We start from the raw sequence: 20734 nt of genomic DNA on the forward strand, positions 1-20734 counted from the left end.
AATGTAAGTTCTTCTTACTTAAATCATTGGTCTGGAAACAATTATTTGCCCATTGTTGTGTATTGTATTACATTTTCACTGACAATGAATTCACATTTAATGCAATTTTCTAGTTTCCCAGGCTTATTTAGGAGAACATAAGATTGATATTGTTAAGTTGTACGATAACATCACTCAGTTTGATTTGATTGGAGATATATCTCATTAAAAACAGAGTAAAGGCTATACAGTATCAAACAAACCTACACCATTAAACTTCAAGCTCACTCACACATGATTTATTGCGACACTTTCAAGGCTACTTATTATTTTAAGTTCTTGTATATACAAAGGGCAACAGCTTCAATCAATATTAAACGTAATTAAATCATTGGTCTGGAAAATGTTATGCCCATTGTTGTATATTATACAACATTTTCCATAACGATGAATATACATTGTATAATGCAATTTTCAGGAAAACCATACTTGCCATTACTGTTATATTTGTTATATGATACTAAAGCAAATCGTTTCGCTTATCGATAAGATAAATAAATGTGAAGTACGTGTCAAATAATGAAATCATTACGTGCTATTTTTAACCGGACTAGACATTTGAAATGTATAAAAAATGTATACACTATTGACAGCAAGCAAGTTTTTTAAACAAAGAATTCAGAAATTGAACAACATTGTAAATTTTAGTCTACACGGCATGCTCTACACCCTTAGTTGGACTGTAAACAGTTGTCTTTTTAAGTCTTCCATATAAATATAAATTTTAAGGAGGTCAATAATCATTATGAAAACACCACTTTCGTAAGGTTGACACATCAATATATATTGTGCACACATGTAACAATGTGATAATATTTTTTCTTGGGGTGGGGGGGGGGGGGACGGGAGGAGAGTAATCCAAAAAGGGACTGATATGTGAACATTAATATTGATAGGTCGCTTCACAAAAGGGGCGTACATAGTCCTTTTTGTGGATAGTTTTTTGAGCAAAACACAAAATAGGTGGAGCCAACGTCCACACAGGTCACATCGCACCCATGGAGGTTTTGGCCCGAATTTACAAAGGAGGTTTGTCGACAAATCTAGGTTTATGTGCTTCATATGAACGAAATGTCGATCGGTCAATATTTTCAAATTTCGGGACAAAAAAAAAAATATAAGTCCTCTCCCCCCCCCCCCCCCAAACCGAACGAAATGTCGATCGGTCAATTTTTCAAATTTCGGGACAAAAATAAATAATATAAGTCCTCTCCCCCCCCCCCTGCCCCGCTTATTCAGCGGCTGGCTGAGTCGTTTCGAAATGTTCGGCGCGATTTTAAAATTGTACCCCCCCCCCCCTTCGAAAAAATCCTGCGTACGCGCCTGGTCACAGAAACCCATAAAAGTGATATGAAATTGTGAACGATCTTCTTCTTTTATACGAGTTTTTTTTTCTAGCTAAAGTGACCAAATCAAGGTTGGAGAGAAACGATAAACGATGTGGAAGAAAACAAGCTATGCGGCATTGCAGAGATTTGCTTATTTTTTATCCTTGTTTTACTCGTATTTCATTCACGGGCGTCTCCAAAAGTGCCACTTCGAGGGTGGCACGCTATGAGTATGCCACTAAAGTAGGTCTACCCGCTATTTCTATCAAATGCTCATTTGGAGTCTGAAGGGAGTTAACTCATTAAGGTATTAGTGCCCTTCTATGTAGCTTTGGAAGAGAAATTTGACAATTATAAACATGTTGAAGATTAAAGTTTTAAAGATATACATGAAAAAACAGTGTAGTTAGAGGTAAAAGGTTGTAGGTAACCGTAACGTCCAATAGATGTCCAGTCGTCCTACTGTTTGTTATTATTTTTTTTTTTAATTCCACTTCGTCATTTTTTTTTTCGCGGCCTGCATTAACCACGATAGTGACGTTACAAACATGTCAAGGACATGCAATATCCAGGGGCGTCGCTGTTTAAGGGGGTGGGGTGTATATGGCTAACATCCACGTATACTCATTTGTATAGGGAGATCTATTGTGTTTTTAAAAAAAAGACAATCTCAAGGTTCAAGAGATACGTGGTTCAATCAACTTACCACGTCGATAAGTATAGCCTCAAGATTCCTATAGATAAAATTATATAAGATTTTGATACCTCTTTTGCTATACATTTCTTTTGGCACTTTTTCAAATTTTCCGGGGGGGGGGACGACGACCCCCCTAAACAAATTGAGGGGGGACGTGTCCTCCCACCCCCGGAATCGCCACCCCTGACTGGGTGTGTGTGTGTGTGGGGGGGGGGGGGAATGACATAGCGCTGGTCCACATAATTTTTCGGAGTAAATGGGAGGTTTGAGAAAAAAGATGGACAAGTTCACCAACCTAACTAAACAACAACAACATGTTCGAACTGATTTACATTATGCTTCGTCACCATGCAGCATTCAACGAATCACATAAAAGCATACGCATGACGTTACGAACTTAATAATTTACATATTGCTTCGTCACCAGCATTCAACCAATCACGTAGAAGCACACTCATGACATTACGAACTTGATAATCGGGCATGATGGTAGTTTAAAGGTTGAGTATTCAAAGATAAATCATTTCAACTTCATGTCTCAAACCTCGACTATCTCCGAGATAGTCCGTCCACAAGTGGGTTTACTGTTTGTTGCCAGGCATTTTTCGAGCGGAGGGCATACGATTGTAATTAAACTGCTTTATACTTGCTTCATGTGTTTTACGGGAGAGGTCCTATTTGGAATACAGGATAAAAACATGGGAACGGGTAAGATATCTTGGAAGAAGAAGATACTAAATTCGTTAACAATTCGGAATGAGCTTGGACGATATCTCATCTGCGAGTTCTACTCGACGTTCATTGTATCGGTAAGTAACTACCGACCTTTCATTTCGACGACCAGGGCAAAGTGCAACAAGTAGGGGTGCTCAAACTTAAAGAGGGCCAGAGTGCAGGAGCTCTTCTATTTTTTGGAGGGGGCGGCTTTGGGGAGTTTTAGGGGTTACTTCGAGATTATTCCATTCATTTTCTGCAAATGCCTCGCGAAAAATAATATTGAGGCGAGACACCAAACCCTTCTAGAAACGCTACTGCCAAAGTGCCCAAATGATGTATCTATTCATGGGTATCAGTCCGTTTCGTCAAAGGGGGAGGGCCCAAGCCTCCTGAGCCCCCATTTTCCGAAGCCCCGTAGTTTTGTATTGGCAATGTACGCCTTGATTATCCATTCCAAATTCAAGCACTGGGCTTATTACATGTATAATAGTGCGTGCAGGCGCGGATCCACGGGCCGATTCTACCGCCCTCCCCCCAATAGCCTCCCAAACCGGTAAAAAAAAAAATAGGATAGTAACGTAAATTTTACCTCTAAAAAAAACAACCCAAAACGACCCCCCCCCCTGACCTGCCAGTGACATAAATGCGGCATCAAAATATTTATGCTTCTCTGACCGTAATTAAATGCCTAAAACTCCTGGGCTTCCGGGGTTTCCGCCCCCTGAACCCCCCTGAACCCCCCCCCCCCACACACCGATTTACGCTCGCTACTACCCTCAACCTGATCGTAAATACTTTAGCCCCCCCCCCCCCCCACTTTGATAAACGTTCCGCGGGGCCTGTGTATATAATATACACGCATACAACACTGATCTTTTTGATGTCTTTAACGTGACATATCTTCTTCTCCCCATGCAAACGAGAAAGAAAACAAGGGATTAAGCGACAAATAATGATTGTGATTCAATTGATGTGTAAATTTGTTTGAATAAGCACTGCTATTCACCAGAATCTTCTTTGTAAAAACAACTTTTACAAATCTCAGCCATGCTTACTGAGTTGAGACGTTCCCTTCAATTTAAAATACTCATTAAAGAATACACTTCTCCGAATCTGAAAGTGATCTTACAACACAGTGGCAGAATTGCATGGCTGAGATTCGTAAAAGTCTTTTTTTACAAAGAAGATTCTGGTGAAAAGCATTGCTTATTCAAAAAAAAAAAATCCTTGCATCAATTTGAATCACAATGATCATTTTGTAGCATGATCCTTTTATTAAATAATCTATGTCACGTTAAGAATCATAAAGATCAGTTGCATTATGCGTATATTACATGTACATAATTATGATAACAGAACAACATGTTGATTATCAGAATGTCATTTTGGAATACCTCTATACAAATACCCGATCTTACTGTGCCGATACCACATTATCTTTAGCCCGTTTCAGTATGAGCCAATATAAATTTATTATTCTTTATTCAGTTCAGTATAATGCTTTTCCTCAAAAATAGTTTCGCTATTTTTTTAAGGTTGAGACGCTAAGTAATGGTTTTTAATGTACATTACACAAACCCTGAACCATTGCATAATGATGGTGGTTCTCTCTCTCTCTCTCTCTCTCTCTCTTTCTATTTATTTTAATCATGCATTATCAACTACATATAAAGCAGCAACAACAAACTTAGGGTTATCTGGGGTAGGTGAAAGTGAGAGTTAAAAAGAAAGTCAAGCTAAAACGGAGCTTCACCCCCCCCCCCCCCCACGAAAAAAAAAATTAGTGGTCCTCCTTTCCAGCATCCCCCGCTTTAATATTCACCGGCCGGCTGAGTAGGCTCAAAAATGTTCCTAAAAACTGGACCCCCAAACAAACAAATATATGTGCTCTTATCCACCCCTCCCCCGCTCATTCGCCGTTCGCCGGCCGGCTGATTTGCCGCTAAATATTTTCTCAAGATTTGCCCCCCCCCCACCCCCCTCTTGCCGCCGGCTCGATCCGCCAGTGCTCCTGAGCCCCCATTTTCTGAAGCCCCGTAGTTTTGTATTGGCAATGTACGCCTTGATTTTCCATTCCAAATTCAAGCACTGAGCTTATTACATGTATGATGGTGCGGGTCATCGATCTCACTTATGGCAATCTCTGTCGAATTATTAACCCTCTTGGATGGGTTTGTTTGAATAGAATTTAGGAACGGGAAATTACATGCGATTCCATGATTGACGGTTTGATGAGTTCAGCCAAATGCAATTTGATCTGAACAAGAGAATTAACAGAACGAGGCTGATAATAGTCATATCGTACGTTCAAAACAAAATAATACTTAATAGGCCCACAGGAAACACTTTTCCTGATTATTCGCTCAAGAACAATACAAGAACCGCTTTTCAAGACGGCGAGACAGTAATCAATTTTGATCTGTAATTTTACAAGGGAGCAAGTTTAATGAGTGATCCGTCACATCATTAGCCGTCGTTTGAGAGACCCAATTAAGCCAGCAGCTCTTCAACTCAGGGCACTTTATCTCTGTTGCCTATCTCGACCCAGGTGTAGCATGCAGGGAAAGTGGGTCGTTAACTCGTTATAATGTACTTTTAAGTTTATGTTTATTTTTTAGAAAAACATTATTATAGCCAAACAGAGCTGATGGGAGGAAGGGGGGGGGGGGGAGAGATGACAAGAGATTTTGGAAAATTAATATTTCGCCGGCAGATTTAACCTTATGCAAACGAAAAAAACAAGAAGAAGAAGGGATAACAAGAAGAAGAGATAAGAGGAAGAAGAAAAAGAAGAAGGGATGAGAAGAAGGAGGAGATATAGCGAAGAAGAAGAAGAAGAAGAAGAAAAAGAAGAAGAAGAAGAAGAAAAAGAAGAAAAAGGGAGAAGAAGAAGAGGAGGAAGAAGAAGAAGAAGAGGAGGAAGAAGAAGAAGGGAGAAGAAAGGAAAAGAAGAAGGGAGGAGAAGAAGGAGGAGATATAGCGAAGAAGAAGAAGAAGAAGAAGAAATGTTCTTGACGGTGATGTTGTAGCGCAACCCTGGAGCTATAAATTCCATGGCGCAACTATGCCCTTCCTGACCTTGAATAGTGAGGGATGTTGGCCCCCGTTGAACTTTATGTTCGTAAATTGACTTTCTTATAAACACATAATATTTATGATGTTGAGGAGAAAACTATAAATTACAGGTAAGAATTAGCGCTTCACATCAACATTTTGAAACATAAAACAGGCTCCTCGGAACGAAAATATATAGGGGAAGCAATTTCTTTTCAGACCAGGGGGGGGGGGGGGGGGGGGAGCACGAAATGCGAGGGACCAGTGACGTAATGAGCAAAACCGTTTTTTTTTTTGGGGGGGGGGGGGGTGGGGGTGGGGGGGGGGGGGTAGAAGAAAAAATCCGCATCACCACCACTCTTATATATAACATATATGCTCCGCGGAATGTTATTCAAAGTGTGGGGGGGGGGGCTAAAGTATTAACGATCAGGTAGAGCGAAGCGAGTTGAATGTAAATTTGCATGGGATCCATGGGTGAAACTCCCGGGAGCTTAGGGGTTTTAAATTTAAGCATTTAATTACGGTCAGATAAGCATATTTTGATATCTTATTTGTGACACTGGCAGTTCACTAGTTGGCGTGGGGTGCAGGGGCGAAGCCCCCTAAAACTCAGGGTTTTAGGCATTAAATTCCGGTAAAATGAGCATCCAGAGGCCCGCCATAGGGCCCTTTGTGGGGTCCAGGGGGCATAGCCTCCGGAAGCAAACGGATTTTAGGCATTTAATAACAGTCAGATGACCATGCAGGGGGCCGCCTTAGGGCCCCTTGTGGGTTCCAGGGATTTTAGGAATTTAAATACGGGCAGTTGAGCATATATTTGTACCTCATTTGTGACACTGGCAGGTCACTATGCTGTCTTTCTTTCTTTCCATTTCTCTTCAACATTCTTTTGAAAAAGTGACGGGGTCGGGGGCGGGGGTGGGTTCGAGCCCCCGGGCCCTGCTGATCCGCAGGCCCTGAAATTTGGGATTCTAAATAAGCATATTTCATGCCTGACAGTAAAATTTGGGCATTTGTCATTTTCCATAAACGCATAAAAAGTATAATTTACGAAAGAGTAAGAAAAACGTTTAAAATTTATTGGGGGGGGGGGGACGTGCCCCCCTGCCCCCGGGATCGCCGACCCTGTACCCTTTTATTTTGATAACATTGTCAGGGATGATTTCAATATTTTGTTGTTCCCCTTACCATGGTCCAAAATACTGCTAAGAATCATACTTTGCATTTGGGTGCGATGGTCTGAATATTCATTTGCGAAACGAGCAAAACTTTTAAGCTTTGTAAGGTCTCAGTGCAAAACTTTACATCTTATGGGGAGGAATACAGCCCTTTAATACAAAAACAATATTAACAATAAATATGAGGAAGCTTCGAGGGGGGGGGGGGGGGAGGAATTAAAGAAAAAGTGAATTAAAAAAACTATATCAATACAGTAACGGATATTAAAGGTATAGACCAGTTTGGGAAACGCCCCCCTCTCAAAAAAATTAAATGGAAGCTCTTATTACCAATCATGTGAAAGAATATGGAAAATTTGACTAACGCGATGATACAAATTTTGCCGGGAAACCGCCTACTAATTGATATATTTGGTAAATTATCCGGACTGGATAGATATCGCGTAGTCCCATATACATCTTTTTGTGTATAGTGCTTGTAACTTTACCAAGACTATAGGCCAAATTTCTTATCATTTTGGTGATTCCAGAACCTTGCAGTACACACTAATACTTATATGCTAGATGATCAACCGTTTCTGATCGATTCCACAACGTTTCTTTCACAATACAATCGCATGACCAGAACCGGTCTATACCTTTAGTACAGTAACCTAAGAGAGATCATCCATCAAAATTGAGTTTTCAAACTTTTTTCCGAGTTTGCGATGAAAGAGGTCCCTGTGCTCCAAGAAACATATTTTATCCTGAGAGAGAGAAAGAGAGAGAGAGAGAGAGAGAGAATGGAGTGAGGGGTGGGGAGCGAGGAAGCTAAAATTGTATTTGAAAAAAAAAAAACTGTAAGGAATACTCGCACGGTGATTTATTTCAATAATATATCTTTGTTTTTATTTTGCTCTTCAGATATCTAAATTCGAAAGTGTACCCCGCCCACCCCCCTTTAAAAAAAAATCCTGGATGTACTCTTATAAATGATGCATATAGTATAATGATCTATTTTTTGTTTTGTTTTGATAAGGCCTTCGTACATGCGGCTGTCGCTCAGGATGTGGTATCTAGGACAGGATCGGGATTCAACGTCGCCTTGGCCGCCGGTATGGGGGTCATGTTCGGCATCTACTCCGGGTTCGGTGTCTCAGGTAAAACCAACGTAGGCCTTTTAGGCTGAATCACGCGAGAACGCAACCCACGAGACCGAAAACCGACGAGACCGACAGCCAACGAAACTGACAACCAAAGAGGTTGACAATATCGGTCTCGCAGCTTTTTTCGACTGTCGGTCTTGCTGGCCTACTGATAACTTTTCTCGGGGTTCACCATACCCTGGCCACGCCTACATTGTCGATCATTTAGGATATCCTTGTCACTTTTGACTCTTATTCTGTAAAATCATACAAATATGGTATTATCTTAAAGAGGAATAAACATACTGACCACGCGAACATCGTCGATCACCTAGGATATCCTTGGCACTTTTGACTCTGCCCCTCATTCTGACGTATTACTCACTCCTTGGCTGCAAAATCATACAAAATATGGCATTATTTTAAAGAGGAATAAACATAATGTTTAATGATAGTAAACAAAGCGTTAATTAAAACCTGGCAGGAGAGATCTAATCGATACAACTTGTTTTGAGAGGTTAACAATGTTACATTATGTCTTCATATCTGTATTTATTTATTCAGGGGGCCACGTCAACCTGGCTCTATCGATAGGAATAGCTGCTATAGGAATATTCCCTTGGAGAAGGATTCCTCTCTATTTCTTAGCCGAACTAGCGGGCGGGTTCGCCGGAGCCTGGGTCGTCTATCGAGTTTACGAAGGTGCGTAAAATAATATCTTAGAAACCGGTATATGACATATATAGTTTTCAGCGTGTAGTATTGGTGTTAAATGGATCTGTCACTAAAGTTTTCATAAAAATCTTTATCAATTCACTCTAGAAAATGACATTTATATATATATATATATATATATATATATATATATATATATATATATATATATATATATAATTATTTTAATTGACTTGGAGATGTAAACCAGCATATGAGTGTGGGACCTTGGTAGGTATTTCTGGAAGCGGGTTACATTGAAGAGGAAAAAACAACTGTCTGTTTTTTTATACACCAACAGCCGATTTTGAAATATTAGCACATTATAAAATTTGAATTTAAAGCTATCAGTCTTCTACATTCGGGGAGCTTGTGAAAGAACTAAGACACTGTAATGCCATATACAAGAGATCATCCCACAGTTTCTGTAGATATTGATTCTGTAACGATAAAAAAAATTATAATAAAAATGCTAGAACATTAGTCGTAGAGTCAAAGTGAAATGAGATGTCGAGTGATTATCAGTTCTCTATTTACACTTCAGGTTGATAAATTATTCTAATGTTCTTTTAATTTTCATGAATTTTTTTAGCAGGACCGATGTCCTTTAATGAATCTACGTATTTTTGTCTACCTTAACTGTTCAACAGACGCCTTTGATCATTTTGACGGTGGAATGCGTCAAGCGTTTGGCGAGAACGGCACGGCGGGGATCTTTGCCACGTTCCCACAACCTTACCTGTCTGTTACGACCGGGTTCCTCGAACAGGTAATTACGTAACAATGTGATCTTAAATCCTCCTTTAATCAACTTCTTGTTCCATCTCGCTTACATGCATTAGAATCGACTCGTTCAGATTCCTTTTTATGCTTTGCTTACTTCTTGATCACTGGAGGCTCGAGGGCCATTTCGTTGAATCATTAAACGAGACAAAATATAATCAAATCTATCAAAGCGCATTTGCTTCGTACACATCTACGTATTTCCCCAGAATGTGCTCTGTTGAGTGGCTATACCAAATCGAAGTAGTTTTCAATTTCTGAGAATCACGCATAGACATAAAAGAATGGATTTGGATCTTATCGTCTGCGCTGTCATGGTTCATTAAAGAAAAGGGTACCTGTCAACTAGAATGATTATGCTATACATACACAACACATATATTTCAGATTATATTCTGTATCAACAAAATAATGGTTTTTGATAAGTTGAGAGCTCTTCTCATGACCAGAAATATTTCAACCATTTTAAGGTTGCACTCAAAAAGTGCTATTTGGAAATACTATTTGGTAGTTGATATTTTTTAACTTTCTTTATAAAAATAAAAAAATCAATTAAAATGTTTAAATTTTAGATATTTGTTTTGGTATATTTTAATCATTATCATTTTTTTTTTAAAGATTGCTTTTAAGAAAAACAAAATAATTTTGATACAATTTTTTTTCTTTTTCTGAAAATGAATTTTTGATGCAGGATATCAAACAAAAATACCCTGCCCTCTTTTCGAGGTACTGGTTAAAATTATGGGCCTCGGTGACTCCAATAATACTTACGTTGGAGTCATCTCTTGCGCATAGTTTTAACCAGAACCTATCAAGACAGTATATATTGGTATTTTATCAGTACAAGTTTATGTTGATTCTAATCCCGTAAGTACTGCCTTTGTTCTATTCAATTTCCAGGTATTGAACACGGCGCTATTATTAGCCGTTATAGGTGCGATGATGGACCGACGAAACAACCCTCCTCCTCTCAGCTTCGCACCTTTCTTCTTTGGTTTGATTGTATTCACCATCCTCATGAGCTATGGATATAATGCAGGAGCACCCCTGAATCCTTCGATAGACCTATCAGGACGTCTTCTTCTGGCTGCAATGGGCTACGGCAAGGAGGTCTGGACGTAAGTCATTTTCATTGTGGTCAAAGTAGAAAAAAGATGTTACCATCAGTACAGAGTCATATGATTATAATTGGTTGTAAAATCGACTTTCAGAATTGTTAAATATGTTATGATCGGAGTTGTAGAAAGAGATGTAGAATACAAACCAAAGTGACTTTCATCTTCAACCTCCTGATCGTCATTACAATGTTTAGGGCCTATATCATCTAACCATAATTGTCTTCCTCAGCATTATCAGCATCTGATGATGATGATGATGATGATGATGATAATTAAGATCATCATCATCATCATCATCCTATTTATAATCATTATCATCCTGATCATTATCACCACCACTACCACTTCAATCATCAACACCATCACCACTACCATCATCGCCATTATCACCAGCATAATCATCAGCAGTTGGACCATCATCATCATCACCACCACCACCACCACCACCACCACCACCACCACCACCGTCATCATCATCTCCATCATCATCATCATTATCCTCACCATCACCACCACTACCAACTCAATCACCATCACCATCACCACCACCCTCATCATCATCCCCATCATCATCATCATCATCACCATAATGACCATCATCATCACCATCATCACCACCCCACTTATTAGGTCACTTCCACTACACTTTCGTCACAATCACCAATGTTGTTATTCTGAACCTTTATCCATCTTGATTCACAGACCCGGTGGTGTTCATTGGTGGTGGATACCCATCTTAGGACCCGCCATCGGGAGTGCTCTCGGATCCTGGGCCTACTACCTCGCTATCTCCATACACCATCCTCCTCTTGATGTGAAAGAGAATGCAACAGACTACAACGAAAACATAGGTAGGCCTACTACTATTCACCTTTCCGATCCTTAACGTTTTATAACAGTATTTAGATTTAGGCCTTCACGTTTTAAATGAAAAGCAAAATTACACACTCACAATTAATATATTAAAGTTTTTAAAAAATGAAACAGATAAAAAAGTGTGCAATATGGTTTTCAAATTGCCGACAGATCAGATCTTAGAATTCGCCTCTTGCAAAAAGAGCAAACGAAAATTACGAATGACCCAAACAGACATGTTTATTAAGTGTCACCCCTCAATATTTTCATAAAGTGACACCTTTAAAAAAAAATTCCTATTACCCGTTGCACATGTGTATAAGGGGGAGGAGGAAGAGGAGGAGGGGAGGGGAGGAGGAAGAGGAGGAGTGGAGGGGAGGAGGGGAGGAGGGGTTGGGGTGGGCTGCAGCCCCCTAACAATTTGGAACTACGAAATAATGTTCGGACAACTATGACCACATACCTTGGCAGATAGGTGGTCTCTTCAATAATTTTTCATATCCTGCCTGATATAACATTATCGGTTAGCTGAAGTAATTAAGACATAACTGATTAATATTTAACCGTGTTATACACAGATCCCGCTCTATCTCTAACCAAGCATTTTGTTGTTTCCTTTGATTTACATAGAGCTTGGCAATAAAGATGGAATGACTAACAACCACACTGCGGAGCAAAATGGTTTAACGAACTCGACGACGATCACATTGAGAAGAAGGTCATCGGACGTCGACCAGGAGAATGATATCATGGATGACATGTCGAGACCGCTATCTGTTGACGCCCTCTGCCATAATTCATTACAAAACGATGCCACGAATGATATATATTTGTAACTTCTAGCAAGGAAAGAAATATAAACATGCGTTATGAACTATAAGGTATGCGTTGATGAAGGTCCTAGACCTCCATAAGAATGTGTTTCTCTCGGCGTATCTAGCATAATATACAGATCAAAGACGAAATGGATACTAAGTTTTCTTCAGTAAGTCTCGGAATATTTTAAGAGGACAAGACAGTTCAGGGTATATGTCCAGCCAGACAAATCAGTTCCCACCATCAAACACAATCATTTGAATTTAATTTGTTGATTCGAGATTTATCAGCCGGAAAATATTCGTGAATGATAAATTTTGAAACAAGTTCATATTAAAGCGAATCAGTCGTAACACAAATTGGTGGCGGATAAGTTATGAAAATTAGCACGAAACCTGTGATTCCCGAAACTGCAGGTTTCTTCTGCAAAATTTTCAGAGGTTGTGTTCTATTACCCACCACACCCACACAATATCTGGTTACCCTTTGGCATTTACTAATAATGTGCATTACTACTAAGTATTCTATTTAAATGTAGGACATTATTATATGCCAACAAACATTCACTACCCGTTCCTCTACTTTTCTGTTTCTATGAAAACAAACTTAATATCAGGATGTACTTTCCCTTAAACAGCGCTTGTAACTCAGTGTTAACACCTATTTTTAGTACCTGGTATCTCTTAAACATAACTTTGTTTTTCCTTCTCGATACTTTTACCAGAGATGGATGGTTTCACTTTACATGTTTTAAACTTGCTCCATATTGATCTCGAGACTGCTATATCTGTAAATAGTGTAAGTAGTATATATTTTCAATGTTATTCATAAACTGTGCAGGGTTGGCCTATATCATTAACGAGCTGATTACTACATTTTCAATTTATTGTGTGTGTATTGAGATACATCGACTATCTCTTTCTAATCATGTTCACGTTGGTTCTGTTCTTTGTGACGTCGTTATTGTTGTTGTTATTGTTGTTCTTATCATTGTTGTTATTGTCGTTGTTTTTATTGCTGTTGTTAATGTTTATAATGTATCATTCAATTTACGAACATTTACGCCAATAGTTATAGAAGTTAATATATGTGAAATCAGAAACTTCGCGACATAATTTAACTCTCCTATAAATGACACCATTTACAGCTGTGAGTCATTTTTCGCATGTTTCCAAACATGTCGAGGGTAGGGAACGAGGTATGGATGGTTTATCAAAATTGCATTGTAAAAAGGAAAGATGTGAATAATTTTGCTCGTTAGCTTTGCTCGTTCGCAAAATTTAGAAAATTTGAAAAGTGATATTAGGGCACGAGTCGTCATCCCCTGTGTAAGAGTCGTGTCCACAACCATATATGGTTAACACGTAATCAAATTTAAATATTTGGGAGCATGAAACATTCGATAGGCGTGACCAAGCGCAACTTTCATGCACGCGAAAGTTTCTTATTTTTGGAGTAAATCTCTTGTTATAAAAAGACTCGTATATAATTGGTTACAAATACAAAGTAGCCTAAGTCTCATTTCTTCAATTGATTTTATTTTCTTCATAACGACTGTTGGAAGAAAGAAAAAAAAATGGGAGAAAAGCCATTTTTGTAGAAAATCACTAAAGAAAACAGTAGAGAAAAACATCATTGGATTAAAAACGTCACTGGAAAAACAATATCATTTTAACTTTCTGCTAAAGAATCACACATACTGCCCCACCCTTCGTCATATTCTGAACTACTGAACGTAGTCGAGCGGACTAAACAATTGGTTGGAGATGTAAAGGTCGTAGGTTCGATCACGGCAAGGCACTTCATGATCTTCATCGCTTCTGTCCGCCTAGATGTTAAATGGATAGGATACGAAAGTCATTGTGGTTTGTTCAGCATTGTGTACGTCTGTAAAATGGCACTGGGATGGAATGCTCCCAAGGGAGGGGGGGGGGGGAGAAGGGAATATTTACAAATATACAGTGAAACCTGTCTATAAAGACCACTCAAGGGAGACAAGAAAATTGGTCTTTATAGGCAGGTGGTCTTGGTAGACAGGTGCCTATAGTACATTTTTCAATAAGAAACCATTTTCAAGGGAAACGAAAAATGTGGTCTTTGAAGACAGGTGGTCACTAAAGCAGGCTATACTTGAGTGTAGGGACTGAAAGCTTAGCTTCTTTGTATCTGAGACATTATCGATGTAATAAGCGATATAAGACGTTTTACTATGCCTAGATAATCTTGTCACCAGAGAAGAGTAAAAGGTAAATAATTACATGTGTATACAATAGGCATTAGCTCAATGTAAATAACTTGTGATTATATGTCTGTAAATTAACTTTTGTATTTGAATTCGTTTTGTTGTCGCATAAATCAATTTTTGAAAAAATAAATATTGCTAATGCCAAAAACATGCTTTTGTCGATGTCATTTAATTTTGAATGTTATATTTTTCATATTTTCTCAGTTGTTTATACTGATAAATCTCTCATGCATTCGACATAGATGTCTTTAGATTATGTTGAATTGAAGTGTCGGACCAAATTTGTCAAGAAAAATCGACAAGAAAAAAGGGCAAAGTGTCCTTAGAGTTAGAGTAAAATAACCCTCTTTTCCCAATATGTAACACAAAAGAAAATATAGATTTGTCGACAGAACATATTGGGTAAGCACTGTCGGGCACTCCCCCCTCCACAACCACCCACACACACACTTCTAGTGGAGACCCCGATGACTCTTAAACCTAATAAATCAGAAGACTAAAATATGACTTTTTATAACCCTGACTTTTGTGCACCCTGACCCACTTGCTGCTCCGTTATCTCTTTGCATGTGTTTGTTCATTCTTATTATGTACTTGTCTCTTGCCATGCTGTATTGTATTTGTGCTTTTGTTATGAATGGTCAAATAAATAATGATAATAATAAGCTTTTTATAAAACAAGTTTCTTTCACGGTAGTTTTTTTTACCGTCGTCAATCATTAAAATAATTCATCGAAGAATATTCATTTTACCCTATAGGTTATCAAATTGTAATTATCAACATTACAAAGGAAAAAGCAAGAAAAATCATTAAACTTGGAATTTTTCGATGTATAAGCCTCGTGCACAAACCTTTCTGGAACACAATCGCAAAGACATTCGAAAAAAAACAATTTCAATAGCCTTCAAAGACGAATTACTTACTCCGAACATGATTGCAATGGGATATACACACGAGTATTGAAATTGCCCCTTAAAGGGATCCGGTAACTTAATAGATCCTTTAAAAGAAATCCTTGATTTAGCTCATGCTGCGATGATAATTATAAACCTTTAGGTCAGTCAGGAACCCCATGACTTTTACAAGCCGATCGCCCGCCTGATCATCAAGATATTTATGATTGAAAATCGAAATCAAATTTTGCGTTTGCCAAACGGTTTTCACAACAACACAGTCTATTGGGGAAAACGAGTATGGTAAAACCGGTCACTCAAAGGTTTTTACTTTTTTGAGGCACTTCCTGATCATTTTGAAGCGCTTTTTTTTTAAGGGCTTCAATATGAACCCATATCACAGACACTGATAACACGTAGGGCATCTCAAATATAACATTGTTAAACGATCCCTCTAAAGGGACTTGGTAACATTGTTCAGATGACAGAAAATGGTGCTAAGGTAGTGACTTCAATGCTAGATGTAATATTAAAGATCATCCGAAAGTTTGAGTGAAAAAGACCAATATTACTAATAAAAATTGGGAAAACTGATCTGATCGATTCCTTAATTCTCCCAACTATATTATTACAATTTAATTACATTTTAGGTGAATGTAAATCGTCCCCAAGCTACAAATTGGCTCTATAATATACCATTCCAGACATTTAAGTGTTGTAAGATTTTTAAAAGCCTGTCTTATGACTTTTTTTTTCATGGAAAAACGGTTGGGAAAATTTAAAAATGGCTAGTAGATTTTACTGTTAGAGGGTGTCGCACAATGACGCCTTCAAGAAAACCATAGATATCTTTGTGGTTTGATAATTTTTTTCTGGATTTTTTTTTGCATGTTAGAGGGTTAGTACAGTAGAAGGAATATAATAAGTAACATTTCATACAAAACTTACGAAGTTTTTTCATCAATCTTCAACAATGTTACCGAGTCACTTTAAGTTGATATTTTTTTTCTAGAGTCTTTTCGATCATGTTTCTGATACTTTTTAACAGAGAGGTGTACAAGTCATCTACAAGAAGTAGTGAAACATGTGGGTACTGTATTTTGTTACTATTTCCCTTTGATTTTTTTGTTAAACTCTTTTTTTCTATTTCTTCATCTGATAACCCCGATTATTTTTTGGACCTGATCCACAAAACGTTGCCATGGTTTCACACTGCCTTGGAATGTTACACATGTTTTCTCTCTCTATAACTCACAAGATATCATAGGCAAAAGGATATTGCGAAACTCGTGGTGGGTTTAAAATGCGTCATGCATAGCTTATATCTGGTGATAAAACTTTCAAACGGAGGGAAAAAAGATAAATAATTCGATATCCTTTTATTTGTTTTTGCTCAAGTCTCCCTCTCATAGTTCTAGAAGCTAAACTGTAAGAGCTGACAGTTTTTTTGAAAGTCGCAATATATGTTCATGAAAATTAGGTTATACGCTTCTGAACTTACAGCCCTTCAAAATGCAAACGATTGGGGTAGGGGTGTTCAAAAGCATCGATGTGGATGCAGAGGGAGAGAGAGAGAGAGGGGGGGGGGGGCTTTGGAAGATGAAACGACCCTCATTCAGACCATTATCTTCTGATCGCATTGTTTCAACAAAAAACTAGACGCAGAATAATGAAAATCATAATTTAAAACAAAAAATAGGCAAATTTAATGCCAAAAAAGTTGCAAATCTGCGTCAAAAGTACATAAGGATGAATTATTCGATTTTGCAATCGAAATGAAAAGTAAAGAATTTTTAATTTTGTTTAGTATTTTGATAGTGCTATTTCCTACAAGCTAGATTAGTTCAAACTGATATCTGTTTATTTATTCTTTTATTGATGTTTGATTCTTTTTATTTCCTGAATGTTAACAAAATTAACAAAACCTAAATGTTACAAAATTTATACACGACAAAAGAGTAGGCTCACTACAAAGGGAAAACATACATATTAGTACATCAAATAGGAAGGTTGACAAAATAGGGAAGAAAAAAATTTAATAGCATGTCTATCCTTTGTTTTGCACGGTGAGAAAAAAAATATTCAATAGCAATATTTTTTCATTTATAACATGAACCTGAAAATATTTATCTTTATACATTTATTGTACTATGGAATTAGGCTTTATAATTATTGGCGGCAGGAACACCGCTTAAAATCTTAATAGGTACTTAGTGTCTACTTCTATTACGAAATGGACGATTTTAGTGACACCGTATTGCGAACCAGGGGAACAAGGCAACCTTTCGTATCTAACAAAACATCCCCGGAGTATCATGGGAGTTTCTGTGTACCACGTGCCTCAATATTTTCTCGTATTTTCATCGAAACAAATCTGACAGAAGTTAGAAACAATACTGCAGGGTCAAGAGGGGTAGAATGAAGTAATACCACTCTTTACAATTCTTTAGCAGAAAGGCCATTTTATAACTAAAACTTAAGCTATCGACAACCATTTTACTGTTTAAAGCCCTTTTCCCTCCGATGCTGCAATTGGTTCCCAGGAAGTTGACGTTTCGTTTCAACTTTGACAATTTGAAACAATCCAATAGAGGCATGTAATACATTCGTCACTAATAAATTGTGGTACGTAAAATGCAGTTTCAGAATATAAACAAATGAACTTGTTTTCATGTGTTAGTCATTATTTAAATAAAAGGCAGAAGGATGGCAAATTAGGTTGATTAAGATAACAATGAAAGGTAATACAGGGAAAGAATATATCAAAAGGGCATCAAAATCGCCAACCCCAAATAACGAAATTATCAACTGGGGGAAAATGATCAAAGGCATGAAAGATAAAGATAAAGAAGCATAAATAAAGCAGTTGAAATATTTGTCATTCAGAATTTATTTGGTTGAGGGAAATGGGAAAAAATTATTTTGAGTAACAAAAGCAATTTGTCTGTTTAGAGTTAAAAAGGCTTAAATTGATACAGGTTAAGCAGATTATGTTAACTTCTGAACGGGTCTACAAAAGGGGGTTACCGACGAGAGAAAATTGTACAATGACCTGGATACGAAGAGGCTTACGTGCAGAATGACATCTCATCCGGTCCATAGATCTCGTGGGAAATATTGAAAGCAATTTTAGATGACATGAAAATATTTACATAATTCTTTCCCGGCTCAAGAGAGAGAGAGAGAGAGAGAGAGAGAGAGAGAGAGAGAGAGAGGGTGTAGTGGGGAGGGGGAGGATTGCTGCATAAATCCTAAATCCTACTCATGAAGGAGTCTAGCATAATTATAGAGTGTATCACACTTATCCAGATAACGTTGCGAATAAGCATTTTACTTTACATTTTCTCTCTCTCTCTCTCTCTTTCTATCTCTCTTCGTCCCTCTTCGCTCCCCCTTCCCCCTCTTTCTCTCCCTCTCCCTTTTTCTGTATCTCTCTGTACGGACGTTTTTGACCTACTTTGGGACAGAAAATAGAGCAGTAACCCCTTTCTGTATCACTATATCCTGGTAATGCTAGGGGATTTGGGTTCATTTTGAGTTATTTTCTTATTTTCTTTAAAATTAGGTACATTGATGAGACCTGATTACAATTTGGGAAGCCCCCCTCCCAACAAAAAGTGAATAATTGTGGAGTCATAAGACACTTTCAATTTCATCACTAGATCCCCAAAACGGTTTTAAAATAATATTTTATCAAAAAGCAGCCTATAATTATAAAATTATGTCGTGGACGTTCCTTCTTTAATATTTTGTTGGTTCTAACGCAACACAATTGGTTCTTCTTTGAACTTTTGTTCGTGTTACAGATTAATACTCATTACTACAATGTCACTCTAGGGCTCAATATTGAATCATAGATCCTGGTATCATTGGCATAATTCTACCCTGAGGTCCTTCATATTTGTGTAAATGTTACATAAATCAATTATTACAAGACCCAAGGTCAAAGGCCAAAGATTTATATGACATTTATGAGTTATAGCAACAGGATGTTAATTTGAAAAGCACAACATTGCGACTTTTCGTGTAGGCCTCCTTAAAAAAAGAATCGCATTTTCTTTTTTCTGCCTCATCCTCATCATCAACCTCTTTTTCTTCTTAATTCTCCTTGTTTTTCTTTTTCTTCTTCTTCTTTTTCGTCTTCTTCTTCCTTTCTTCTTTTTCTCCTATTTTCTTCTTCTCCTTAAATCTTCTTGTTTGATTTAATATCACGAAGTTGACGATGATTATGATAATGATCATCATCATCGAGGTATCATAATTATCATCATCATCATCATCATCATCATCATCAACGCTATAATTACTTTTATCAGCGATATCACCGTTATTCTTCTGTTATTTTAACAAATGACGAAGAGGAGGATGGGAAATTACCCACAAAATTGATAATTGGGACTTTCGCGGCACATTCTCTTGAGAAGAACAAACCCCGCCCCCTCCTCTCTCCTCATAAGGAAATGGCTACTAGATTGGTAGAGACAGGTAGGATGGAGATGGATTAAAATTTGGAACACTACAGACATCGGGTTCAATGTAGCATTGAGTGCTCATTCATCTCCCACTTAAACCTTTTTGGGTTGAATGTACGTTACCATGGTAACATTGTACAGAATGGAATCGGCCAATCAGGATGAAGGATTTTCTTGTACATGGTGTCGAGGTCTTGTGGATACGTCGTCAGACTGTAGATCACATGGTTTGCGGTTCGAATCCCGCCGCAGCGCTAATGTTTTTGGCAAGACATTAATCTACATTCGCCACTACCCAGGTGTTCGGAATTCCTTAAATGCTGTGAGCAGTGGCGTACGCAGGATATTTTCAAGACCGATTGGCATTCCGTTTCGTTGGGGGGAGGGGGGGGGGGGGGTAAGGTCATCTTTTTTAGTTCATCCATTACGATTTTTTTTTAAAAATTAAAAAAACAACCTATGGGGGGGGGGGGGGGGGTTCGCGAAAAACATACACATACAAAAAAACTCAAGGGGTGTTTAACCCCCCCCCCCCCTTGCGTACGCACCTGAGTCACTGCCCTCGAGCCATGGGCACTTCAGACATCTTGGTCTGCCCCTGCTGTACTTGGGCAAGATCGCCACCAGGCCATGATGCCGGCAGCACTGAGCAAGGTCGAGGACGTGCTGCCCTCTACGTCCTATCCGCAGGGTGTGA

At 38.2% G+C, this 20734-nt stretch overlaps 1 protein-coding gene across 1 annotated transcript; it reads left to right on the forward strand.

Moving 5' to 3' along the window:
* Positions 1–2607: 2607 nt before the first annotated feature.
* Positions 2608–14373, forward strand: LOC587314 (aquaporin-10). The gene is made up of 7 exons (XM_787049.5): positions 2608–2873; positions 8035–8155; positions 8705–8842; positions 9505–9623; positions 10538–10755; positions 11458–11606; positions 12241–14373. Exons 1-7 carry the CDS (start codon positions 2718–2720, stop codon positions 12444–12446), a joined length of 1107 nt encoding a protein of 368 aa, XP_792142.4. The 5' UTR covers positions 2608–2717; the 3' UTR covers positions 12447–14373.
* The last annotated feature ends 6361 nt before the right edge of the window (positions 14374–20734 follow it).

Source organism: Strongylocentrotus purpuratus, unplaced genomic scaffold (genome assembly GCF_000002235.5).
Source record: "Strongylocentrotus purpuratus isolate Spur 01 unplaced genomic scaffold, Spur_5.0 spur5_scaffold_9, whole genome shotgun sequence".
Lineage (NCBI taxonomy): Eukaryota > Metazoa > Echinodermata > Echinoidea > Camarodonta > Strongylocentrotidae > Strongylocentrotus > Strongylocentrotus purpuratus.